This window comes from Carcharhinus amblyrhynchos, chromosome 5, assembly GCF_965287045.1.
Source record: "Carcharhinus amblyrhynchos chromosome 5, sCarAmb.v2.hapA, whole genome shotgun sequence".
In the NCBI taxonomy this organism is placed as follows: domain Eukaryota; kingdom Metazoa; phylum Chordata; class Chondrichthyes; order Carcharhiniformes; family Carcharhinidae; genus Carcharhinus; species Carcharhinus amblyrhynchos.
Window position 1 is genome coordinate 82,119,456 of NC_137328.1, and position 13,224 is coordinate 82,132,679.

Consider the following 13,224-nt stretch of genomic DNA (forward strand, 5'->3'; position numbering starts at 1 on the left):
CAGAGATCTTGTTTGTTGCTGAGTTTCAAATCATCTGCACTTTCCTCCAGTTACATACTTGGAAGACTGAACTTGGTCCTCGCTGCACTGTACCCTTGTTATTTGATTGCATCCCTCACCATAGCCATTGTCTTAAGCTGAACCAGATTGCAATCTCATTCAGCCCAGATAAGAACATAAGAACATAAGAAATAGGAGCAGGAGTAGGCCATCTAGCCCTTCGAGCCTGCCCCGCCATTCAATAAGATCATGGCTGATCTGTCGTGGTTCAGTTCCACTTTCCCGCCCTCTCCCCATAACCCTTAATCCCCTCTTTTATCAAGAACCCATCAACCCGCTTCTTAAAAATATTTAGCGAGGCAGCCTCCATCACTTCAACGGGCAGAGAATTCCAGAGATTCACCACCCTTTGAGTGAAGAAGTTCCTCCTCAACTCCGTTCTAAACCGCCTCCCCTTTATCTTGAGGCTGTGCCCCCTAGTCCTACTGTCTTTTTTGAGCGGGAAGAGTCTCTCCACCTCTATCCTATCCATCCCATTCATCATCTTATACGTCTCAATGAGATCTCCCCTCATTCTTCTAAACTCTAACGAGTACAAGCCTAGTTTATTCAGCCTCTCCTCATAGCTCAACCCCCTCAACTCCGGTATCAGCCTAGTAAACCTCCTCTGCACTCCCTCCAGGGCCAAAATATCCTTGCGCAGGTGCGGCGCCCAAAACTGCACACAGTACTCCAGCTGCGGCCTCACCAATGCCCTATACAGCTGCAGCAAGACCTCCCTACTTTTATATTCAATCCCCCTCGCTATGAAGGCCAGCATCCCATTCGCCTTCCTGACCACCTGCTGCACCTGCAAGCTGGGTTTTTGCGACTCATGCACAAGGACCCCGAGGTCCCTCTGCACCGTCGCCTGCTGCAGTTTTTCGCCACGTAAGTAATAGTCCTTCCTACCATTCTTCCTACCAAAGTGGACCACCTCACACTTGCCAACATTAAATTCCATTTGCCATTTCCATCTCAAAAACTACAGACTTTACCAAGGTGCTGGGGGATTTGAGGACTGCTAATATTGTATGGTTGTTTAAAAAGGGAGAAAATAATAGATCGAGTAATTGCAGACCAGTCAGCCTAGACTTGGTGGATAAAACATTCTGAGGCACAAATTAATCAAGGACAGTCAGCGTGATTTTTTGAAGAAACAATCATAGCCGAGATTCTCCAACCTCGTCTGCAGCTGGGATTTTCCAGTCCTGTGAACAGGTTTTAAGATGAGTACTAAATTTCTGTTCTTGCTGGCAGTAGTAGTGGATCATATGAGATCGGAGAATTCTGATCCGTGTTTGATTAATTTGATTGAAATTTTTGCAGAGATAACAAGAAAGCTCAATGGTTTGTGTAGTCTACAAAGATTTTAACAAGGTTTTTGACCTATGTAGCAGGGTGGCCTACAGAGTATAACCAGTCTGCGTTTTAAGGGAAAATAGAAGTTGAATCCAAAATTAGCTGACTGATAGAAAGCAAAGGATACTAGTTGATGGATGTGTTTTTGTGACTGGAATGATTGGATGTTTTCAATGGAGTTCTGCAGGCTACTAGGTCTCTTGATTTTCTTGGTACTTAAAAGTATGTGGAATGACTAAGAAATTTCCAATGATTTAATTAGCCATGTGGTACGGTGGCACAGCAGTTAGCACTGCTGCCTCATAGAGCCAGGGACCTAGGTTCAATTCTGACCTTGGGTCACTGTCTGTGTGGAGTTTGCACATTTTCCCTGCGTCAGCGTGAGTTTCCTCCAGGTGCTTTGGTTTCCTCCCGCTCTCATTGATGTGCAGGTTACGTTAATTGGACATGTTAAATTGCCCATTGGTTTTAAGGGGATTAGCAGTGAAAATATGTGGGGTTAAGGGGATAAGGCCTGGGTGGGATTATTGTAGGTGCGTGCTCGATGGGCCGAATGGCCTCCATTAGCACTGTAGGGATTTTATGATTCTTTGGTTGGTAAGGAGGAACAAAGCTGTAGACTGCAATAAGATATCAAAGGGTTTGTCAGGTGGGCAGAAATGTTACAAATAGAATTCAATGTGGTGAAGATGTATGTTAATGTGTGAGGGTAAGCAAGGCTAGGGATTACACAATAAATGGGAGAATACTGAAAAATATAGAAAAATAGAAAAATTTTGGAATGCATGTCCACAAATCCCAGAAGGTAGCAGGCATGGCAGATAGATGGCTGCTTAAGAAAGTGTACCAAACTTTCCTGCATTAGCACAAGCACAGAATATAGCAGCAAGGAGGTTATGCTGTTAACTAAAGACTAAATAGACCACAGTCAGAGTACACTGTACAATTCTGCTCATCCCATTATGGAAAGGATATGAGCACACCAGAGAGGGTACAGAGAAAGCTTCTAAGGATGTTGCCAGGACTGCAATATTTTGACAATGAGAAAAGGCTGTGGCTGTTTGCTTTGGAACAGAGAAAGCTGAAGGAAAATTTAATGAAATTGTGTAATATTATGAGGAACTGCTGTTGGAGTGAATAATAGATCTATTTCCCTCAACATGGTGTTCTGTATCTGGTGCATGGTATAAAGTAATTGGTTGAAGGATTAGAAGAGACTTAAAGATAAACTATTCACTTGGAGTGTAGTGGAGCATGTATCAAACTTCCTGAAAATATGGTGAAGGCAAGAACCCTTATTGCATTTTTAAAAATACCTGTAGATGCACTTGAAGATCAACAGGGCTAAGACTAAGAGTTGGGAAATTATATTAGGCTGGATATATATTTTGCAACCAACAGTGGGCCAAATTACTTCCTCCAAATGGCCTCTTTCTGTGTTGTTGCAGTTCTATGATTCTATGCAGTAACTTTCTGGATAGAATTTAATGTGAAAGAGAGGTGGTAATTTCACCACAGCCATTCTGAGGTCCCCGTCTCCTCAACCTGATTTAATGGCAACCAGGCAATTAACAGATTGGTAAGTCTGCATTGGGGTACACATCATGATCAGATAAGTATGCCACTTCCACGACATGCCAGCCAGGGACTAGTACTTCTCCAGTACTAACAGTGCCATAGGGAGCATTGGTCAATGTCAGAACTGCAGGAAGCCCAGAATGCAGATCATTGTTGGAGCCTGGAGTGAAGGTAGATGAATGAGGTGAAAAGAAGAGACAAAATGTAATAAAATAAATGGAAATGGGTAAAGGTGGAGGGGGAATTCAAGCTCTGAAGTTGTTGAACTCAATGTTTAGTCTGAAAAGTTATAAAGTGCCCAATTGGAAGATGAGGTGCTGTTCCTCCAACTTGCGTTTGGTTTTACTAACACATTGCAAAAGGCCAAAGACAGATATATGAACAGGAAAGCAAGGTGGTGTGTTGAAGTGGCAGATGACAGGAAAGCCTGGTCATGCTTGTGAATGGATTAAAGGTGTTCAGCAAAGCGGTCACCTCGTCTATGTTTGGCCTCTCTGATGGAGAATAGACCGCTGAATGCAATAGACCAGGTTGAAGAAGGTACACGTGAAAAGAGGTGTTTTGAACCTGGGATGGTGAGCAGAGAGGAGGTGAAGGGGCAGGAGTTGCACCTTCTACAATTGCATGGGAAGGTGCCATGGGCAGGGGTTGAGGTATTGTGTGTGATGGAGAAATGGACCAGAGTGTCTTGGAGAGAATGGTCCCTGCAGAATACTGACTGGGGAAGTGAGGGAAAGATGTGTTGAGTGCTGGCATCATGCTGGAGTTGGTGGAAATGGCGGAGGATGATCGTTTGAATGCGGAGGCTGGTGTGGTGAAAAATGAGGACTGGGGGAATTTATGCTGGTTCTGGGAAGGAGGAAAAGGGATGAGAGCAGTGACCCAGGGGTTAGCACGCATGCGGTTGAGAACCCTATCAACCACGATGGGTGGAAAACTATGATTGAGGAAGAAGGAAGACATATCGGTAGCACTATTTTCGATCGGAAATGTACTATGAATAAATATTGCGCTTTATTTCTATTTCTCTGAACTTGTTTCAAAATACTCAATTTCAAAAACAATGTAGCGGTTCTATGAGTGAAAAATATATCTAACTACCTATTCAAAAAATACACAGAACACATTTACTAATGTCAAGATATGGTTCTGGACAATAACTGTGAAAATTCAAACCTCTCAGTCAGGATATGAATTTTCTAGTTTAGTGTCCTGATGTACTTTTGAGATGTGAGTGGAAAGGCTTTAAAAACACTATTCATTTGGGATCCAGTGCAGGAGGTCTGAACTACAGAATGAAATGGAGGTGATCCATGTTGTCTATGCTTTCATCCAGATCAGCAACAGCTTTATCAAAAATAAGACAGCTATTGAAACAAAAGTCTTTTATTATAGCGAAAGCACAGGATTCAATGTCTAGTTTTAATCTTACTGGTAAATGAAAACCCACTGCACATTTTTTGACTTAAAGTAACAGATCAGATCCAGTTATACTTCATATTTCTAGTAAACTCACCTCATTTCTTTACTGCAGGCACAGAGGTTTAATGTTGACATTCATGATAATTATAATTAAGCAGTTTGAGATTTTCTACTCCCACTAAGCAGACACATAGCTGTGCTCCAAAACACCGAAACAACTAAAGCATTTGACTGCTGGGTCCGGCAAAGAATTTCTTTCACATGATTAAATGGCTGTCAGTGAGTGTATATATCAAATTGAAATGACGCTTGTCAGATAGCCTTCCAGCTAATTAACTCACCATATTACAAAGGTGAGCAAGCCAGGGGTAAGGACCTCTAGTGGGCTTTTTAGACTACTCGATGCCTGATTGGCAGATGTATGCAAGAAGCCTTACTCGTCCACACTGCATCATTAGACTTCCACAGCACCTCAGTGCAAAAGCTAAAGTAATTTAGGCATGAGGGAACTGTGTGTATCTGTAATCTGGAGAAGACCGACACAAGATGGATAATGGAATGAAATCCCTGCAAGATATAGTCTGCTCAATGCTGCCTGACAAAAATCCAGCATTTGTCTTTAAAGACTGTGAGTGAACTTTAAATACAATTTGAAAATTAGTTCTATAAATCTATTCTTTTGCCAATAAGAAAAACATAAATTACTTTAGCAAGTCGACATGCTCATGGTATGCTTTATTTTGTCTGCTTGAAAAACTTATACATATCAACCACAGTATTAAACATTTAACAGAACTAGTAAACCAAAATAGATATGATTTTGAGCTGGTTCATAGAAAGTTGTGACTATTATATTTTTTTCATCTTATTCTTTTTGCTATTCTGTAAACAAACTGATTCTTGTGAAATGGGGCTGTATGTATATCAGCAACATTTCATAGTGATTTGCTTTACCATTAGGATTTCATCAAAAGTATTATGTCAATGGCTAACCCGGTGTGAGCAAGAAATAGCCTTTTTTGAACAGAATGTGCTCAGTTTCAACAAAGCTGAATACTATTGTGTTGTGTAAAGGTAGTTGGTTCTGCTGTGTGGTCTGAAGTGAATGTGTTCAATCAACTGAGGTGGAGTTGCAAGCAATTTCTCATTTGAAATATAAAACATACAACTGCCAGAGGCAAACAAAGGAAGTTATACTAATTCATTAGTTTTATAATGACAGTTTCTGCCTCCATGGAATGTCATAGCTCTCTAGAATTTACAGAAGTAACTGTTATATAATTATATGGGCTACACTTTAGCTAGCACCAAGGGGTACTCCATAAATTAGATTCGTGGTATTTGACCGTGACTAGTCCATATAATGCACACAATGAACTTCAAAGTATGGCAGCTGCAATTTACTGAGTGCTGACAAAATTTTCTGAACTGTGTTTTCATTGTAAGTGGCAGCATGACTTGCAAATAATGCGTGCCTATTTAATAGGCAAAATAAATTGAGCATTACAAAATAAGATTTTTGTGTTAAACTGTGCAGCTACCATTAATGTCACACACATACTTGTTTGTGAATGATTTCAGGATATAAAACACAATTCACCATTCTCCCCTTATCTTTAATAAATAAGTTCATGATGTTAAAGAAAAACAACTAAATGCAAGCAAATTCAGTCACAGAGAATGATAGTTAAACAGGATGAAAGAGGTAAATAAGGATCATGGAGACTAGAACTTCTTCAAGCTTGCCAGACCTGGACAAGAAGTGTCAGGAAATCAAACAGGACAAAAAATGGAATAAAATTGCAAACTCAAGATCCGATTAAAAACAGAGAATGTTAGAAGTACACAGTAGGTCAGTCAGTAATTATAATGGGAAAGGGTGGTTTTGCAACTCAGGTATAAAACTCCTCAGATTTGAGTTTATTTTTATATCTGTGCTGTATTTCCAGCTTTTTGTTTTTGTGTCTCATGTTGCAATATTTGCATTTCTTCAGATTAAAATGTTTATGCCTCATTTAGCTTTTACTGTCATACTTAATATCTGATGGAAGTATTTCTTAACAACTTGCATGAGAAAGGCTCAACCTTGAGCCTGTTGCATAGATTGTGATAATATTGTTTGGGTGGTACTTGATAAGATAAAAGATGACTGATTTTGGGGGGTTTAAATCCTATGATGGTGATGCAATCCATTCCCATGATGTGTAAAGTTGTTTTGTAATCTCCAAGCATCTGTTCCAAAACAGAACAGAAGTTAAACATTGCAGCTGACTGCAGAGGGCTTTAACAGGATTTAATCAAAGACATGATTTGTTTTTCGATTTTTCACTTTCTCCTCAGTCTCAATGTTATCTGCATAGAGTTACTGCCATCAGGAGAAGTAGCCTGAGCAATGGCCATTCTATTTGCTTTTCTAAATATCAATTTTCCTTTGTAATTAGTTTCATATGGTTATCTCAAAAGACAGAATTCATTGCAGTTATAACTTGGATTCCTTTTAAAATTTCCTATGATTAACCTTATATTCTAAACTGAAATGAAAGTTATATGCCTGGCCCATAAGACTAAGTTGTTGTTAGATTTTCATTTTATATTTAACTTTGCTCATTTTGTTGATATCTAGTAATGCTATCCTTCAAGACTGAAGTTCCCATTTTCAAATAAAATTATTAATTGAATATCTGGCATTGATATTGCAGACATTTCTATGAAGACAAGCATGGTGTTAGTTGAAATTTACAATCCTACTGTCATCCATAATACTTGGTTACTGATTGAATGGCAAGATAAGTAATGCAGGATGTTATTTAGATTGGATCTCCCAAAAGCTCTAAACCTAGCACGTAGAGATTAACAAAGGAGTCTGTATGAGTGAATCCCATATTTTTGAAACAAAAGCTAACTGTATTTTTAAAAATGACTACCATCCTTTTTTAACTATGTAACTAATATTCAATGATGATGAAGTCCATAGACTAGTGGAGCACCAATTTTAACAATCACAGCACACTTAAGATTTAAAATACAGAGCCAGCAATGGGAAACATATGCTGTGTATGTATTTATGACTTTCCATATATCAAGCTTAGAGCCTGATATACATAAATACTGCTTTCTCAGCTGCCAGTGTCCTGTCTTAGATCTGACTTCTGCATGTTCATTGATGTGGACTAAGAGGAATTGTTTTGAATATTTGAACACCTCTTTTTTCCTCAGAAAATTTGAAACTGAATACAAGAGAAGCAGATTTTAAAGAAAACTATTGAAAATCAACATACTAATTTCCTTTGAGCCAAGGCTTTGGAGATATTCTGTATATAAAAATCAAGTCATTTGCAAATGGTCAGCGAATAAATGGAAAGGCTTTAAAAAGGCTGTACAAGTGTAGGAAACTAATTAATTTCTTTCCTATTCTTTTGGACATATTGTATAGATTAATGAAAAGTATTCTTGTAATATTTGTCCTTTTTATTCTACCCTTTACTTTAATTCTTTTTTATTATTATTGTCATTCTTCATTTATATTACTCAGAGATAGTGATTGAATTACCTGATTACAGGCCTGGAGAGCAGGCCACAGTACAGAAATAGACCATTCAGCCCGACCTGTCTATGTTGCTGTTAATGCTTCTCTCAAGCCTTTACACATTTTTCCTCATTAAAATCCACCATTATAACCCACTATTCGCTTTTCCCTCATAAATTTATCTAGTTTTCCCTTTACATACTATGCAGTTCAGCCACCCCCTGTTGCAGCAAATTCCTCATTCTTGGGTTTCTTGGTGACTATTTTATATTGATTGCCTCTAGTTGTGCTCTTCCCCACAGGAGAGGGTAATTTTCCAGCCTCGCCATGCCTGACACAGATCGATCCCGGAAAATGGTGTGCAGACCTGAAAATGGGTTTCGAGCCTGGCGCCAAATAGTTTATATTTATCCCGGTCCCTTTCTACAGGTGCACACTAGATCGTGCCCAGAAAGGGTGTGAGGCCAATTAGCACATTTAAAATAGCATTTAAAAATGCTTAGCCTGTTTGACGCCAGATTCTACCAGCCCCTGGGATCTTCTGAGCCTCTGGTGTGGCACGATCCCAGCAAGAATCACTACTGGTCTCTACTAGTGGAGACTACGCGTGATGGCCACACCTTGGCGGGGGGCGGGGGTGGTGCTGCTCAGAAGCCACTGAAGCCCCCGGGTGGTTGCAACACGGCTGCCCATTTTGCAGTACCCACTTTGCACTGTGGCAGCGCCCACCTGGCATCCTGGCAGTGCCAGAGGAAGTGCCAAGGGGGTGAGGCCTGCATGGGACTGGGGCCCGAGCAGAGGATATGACAGGAGGGCTATGATGGGGGGGGCTATGTGGGATGGGCTATGAAGGGGGGCTATGATGGGGAAGGCATAAGGGGTGGGGCATGAAAGGGGGGACATGTCAGAGGCCATGAAGGGGGACCCATTGGGAGAGCCTGAAGCCCCCATGCCAGCAATCTGTGTCAGGAAGAGGATAAGCAAACATGCTGCGCCAGTGAGGGCATGGGTCCCGATGTCCTTGGAGAAGGGAGGGGGTCTCCCAGTGCACTGTGAGGTTGGGGTACCCGCCCATTGAACAACAGCACCCAATTGCTTTGCAGTCGGGCTCACCAATGTGTTTAGGCCCAGAATCAGTGCACAATTCACCAATCTTTCAAAAAGCTGAACAGACCAGCACAGATCGCTCCAGTTTTCTAATCGTTATAACACTTAGTCATTTTTTTGGAAAATCATGGCTATCCACGTGTATCCACTCTATTAAAATCTTTCATAATTTTTGATGCCTGTCAACCCTCAGCCTTTTTTCAAGAGAAAACAGACCACATCTTTCCCTGTTATCTGCACCCACACTTCCCTGGTATCATCCTTGCAAATCTTCTCTGCACTTTCCAGTGTCCTGGTATAATATGGCAACCAGAACTGCACACAGTGCTGCAAATATGGTCCAACCTAAGATTGATATATAAAGTCTCTACTTTCCAATTATGTTCCTCTCGAAATAAAACTTAGCTGCAAGTTTCACTGGTGACATGGGAAATGAATATGTTACAAACAGACAGGGAGGTTTCCTCACTTACAATTGTAAAGAAAATGAGCTAAGACTTGTCATGAATATTAAAAATGTTTCTTGCCAGGGTGTTCTTAAGCCTAGGGAAACAATACATAGTTTTTCGATATCTTCCTTTGTTCCCAAAGCATACCAATATTATTTTTAATTCATTCATGGGATATGAAAATCACAATAAGGTGATTTGTTGAATTTGTTGCCCAATTCCTAATTGTCCTTGACCAAGTGGTGATAAATCTTGAACCACTGCAGTCCATGTGGTGCAGGTATACCCTCCGTGCTGCTAAGGAAGGAATTCCAGGATTTCGATCCACTGACCATAACTAAATATAGTTCCAAATCAGGATGGTGTGTGATTCTGAGGGAAATTACAGGTGGAGGTGTTTCCATGCAGCTGCTGCCCTTATCGCTCTAGGTAATCAAGGATGTGGATGTGGAAGGTGTTATTGAATGAGCCTTAGTGAGTTTGCTGCAGTATATATTGTAGATGATACATGGACTGCCAATGTGCACTAATGATGGGGGAGTGAAGACATAGGATGTTGGATGGGTGTTGACCAAGCAGTCTGTTTTGTTCTGACTAGTTTCTTGAGTGTTTTTGGAATGGTACTCATCTAGGTATTCCTGACTTGTAGATGGTGAACACAGTAAGAAGTCTGACAACACCAGGTTTAAGTCCAAACAATGTATTTGACAGTAAACTCACAAGCTTTCGGGGTTGCTTTGAGGAGTCAAGAGGTAAGTTACTCACTGCAAAATTCCCAGCCTCTTGAAGGCGTAGTATTTAGTTCACCAGTCCAGCTCAGTTTCTGAGCAAAAATGTTGATGGGGAAGATTCCACAGTAATAATACCATTGAATGCCAGGGTTGTAACAGGCACTAGACACATGAAAATCTTTCTATTTTTGAGATACTTTTCTCCCAATTAATGTTGTTTAATAAATGTCACATTTTATTCACATCTGAGACAGTGACTATATGAACTGTTCAAAAGCCAATACCTTCCAGATTAGATGTGGGGAATACACCAGAGTAGCATAAAACTGCCCCTGAGTCCAAATTACCTTCTCTCTGTACACAAGAAAGCCTAACCTTTGCTGTAATGACTACATTTGGTAAGACAATGATGTAGAAATTGGACTCCATTGTATCTACATTATCTTATAGAAACACATAAAATTATGAAGAAAATAGATAAAATAGAAGCAGGGAAGTTGCCTTCACTGGTGGGTGAAACTAGAACTAGGAGGCATAGCCTCAAAATAAGGGGAAGCAGATTTAGGGCTGAGTTGAGGAGTAACTTCTTCACACAAAGAGTTGTGAATCTGTGGAATTTCCTACCCATTGAAGCAGTTGAGGCTACCTCATTGCATTTTTTTAAGGCAAGGATAGATAAATTTATGAACAGTAAAGGAATTAAGAGTTATGGTGAGTGGGAGGGTAAGTGGAGCTGAGTCCACAAAAAGTTCAACCATGATCTTATTGAATGGCGGAGCAGGCTCGAGGGCCAAATGGCCTACTCCTGCTCCTAGTTCTTATGTTCTTAAGTGTAAAATGAGCACATTGAATGTCAATTTTGGGAGCCAATGTCCTGCAATTCAGTATCACCTGAAAGACATTTGAGCAAACATGTGAATGGGTGACCTATTTAGGCATGCTTGCAGAACTTGGATTGGATTGTGAGCCAGGTTGGCATTGCTCAGGTTTCTTCAATAGCAGGTATATCCTATGCAGTCAAGGAATCATTAAAAAAAATCTAAAGAATTGCTAATTTGTCTGTTTGAAACTGTGGCATTGCCTGTGGAGATGCAACTGGCCTAGGCAATAAATCCAGATAACAAGATTGAAATTAAAAGATTATGCTGGATTGGCCTCAAGCCTTCTGGTTCAGTGTGTGCTGATCTTGTGCCACCGGTTATGTGTTCAAAACTGAGCCCAACCAATCTATACCTGAGATGTGGAGGAATCACAGGAATAAACCTTTATCCCTCACTCTTTGAAGAGCCAGCACATGAATTAATGGGTTATGTTCAAGTTCCACCATGGTCATTGTTTAAAAATGACTCTGAACCAGAGAGCGTAAATATTTTTCACTATATTCACCAGGTGTATTAAACAGTTTTTTGGATTTGGAAAACGTGCGTAACACAAACTTCACTTTGCATTGCTCACTCTTAAGATGTTACAGTTTAAATGATTCATATCCAATGCTGAGGAATAAATTTGTTCCTATTTAACTGGTCAACCAAAAAATAATAATTGAAAGGCAATAAGAAATACATTGGCTGAACTTTCCAAAGCATTTTAAGGTGTCCTGTTTTTGTTTTCATACAGTGAACATAGTAGAAACATTGCAGGAGTTTTGGGAGAAGAAAAGAAAGCAAGGAGCTATCTTTAAGAATGGAAGTCTTGTGGTGTATGAATCAGTGCCATCTTCTCTCGCTCCCTATGTATGTTATGTGACTCTGCCAGGAGGCAGCTGCTTTGGCAGTTTCCAGGTAACACTCGTTTACATTATATTTTGCATTACACATGAACATTGTATGTTATAGTCTACACTTTAAGCAATATTTTTCTTCTACAAAATTTCCATCTTATTCTGTTCTTGAGTTTTAGCTTATTTCTGAGGTGCTAGCTGGATTCACCTGTAGAATGTTACAGCCCATTCCTTTCAGATCATCAATTCAAAACATTTTACTATCATTCAACATTTTATTAACATCTGTGACATTTGATATGGTGGTCAAATACAGACAATGTAGGGTGGGATTTTCCATTCTGGAAACTAAGTCTGGTGGGAAGTGGGATTTCCTGTTGGATGGCAGTGTGGGTTCCCATGCCCAATTACATGCTCGGAACCGCATTAATTATGCATAGGTAAACCACTCTCCAAATCACATGGTGATGGTGGGTAGGGTGAAAGGAATGTTCATTTGGTCCTCCTGTCCTCACCTTATGGTTTGAAGAGCCTGTTGCCATATTTAAATGCCAGCCAAACACACATATTTACTTTCTGCAGCCCAGCTGTGTTGTCTGAATTTCCTCAGATGACTTCAGAAAAAAGAAGCCATGAGTCCTCAGTGGCTCTACTCACAGATGTCCACAAATGCCATGAAACCCTCTTTCCCACAGAAAGATCCAGGATGCCCACCAACCTCACCTCTCCAGCCCGGAAGGAGGTTGGAGTAGAGATCAGTACTGATGGGAACCAAAAAAGAAACATTCTGCAGTGCAGGAAAAGGATGAATGATCTAATTTGCTTCGTCAGGGTAAGTCAATCTTCAGCTCACTCCAAACTCTCACTCTCGTAATGACATCAGGTGCTCCAAGGGTAATACTTCTCAGGGATATCACATACTAATGGTGGAGGAGACATCAGCACTAAATGTCTCAGGCACACATTGCCAACACCAAAACCTCTTCTTTCATCCTAAACAAGTGGCATCTTCAGTCCTTACTGGGGAAGGCTCAGCACAAAGAGTAGGTGTGCTTGCTTCCCATTCTCTTTTCCATCTCTTCTCATCATGTTACATCCATTTGTTTCCATGTAGCCAAAATGGCCCACAACAGGAGGAAGAGATCCCACATGGGAAGAGGGACAGCGGACATATAGGATTGCACTTTATTCACAAAGATGGCAGGCAAGTTGGCAAGGCAGAACAGGGATTACTCCTGTGGTGAAGGCTGGATTCGCCTTTCCCAGCAAGGCAGAATGGATGAGACCTCC

General features: G+C 40.5%; 1 protein-coding gene across 1 annotated transcript in view; it reads left to right on the forward strand.

Moving 5' to 3' along the window:
* Nucleotides 1–4,947: 4,947 nt before the first annotated feature.
* Nucleotides 4,948–13,224, forward strand: part of LOC145343466 (protein limb expression 1 homolog) — a 28,046-nt gene continuing 19,769 nt past the window's right edge. Inside the window, exons 1-2 of the mRNA XM_080189708.1 lie at nucleotides 4,948–5,029; nucleotides 11,832–11,995. Coding sequence (XP_080045834.1) covers nucleotides 4,948–5,029; nucleotides 11,832–11,995 — 246 coding nt within the window. The remainder of the gene's footprint in view (nucleotides 5,030–11,831; nucleotides 11,996–13,224) is intronic.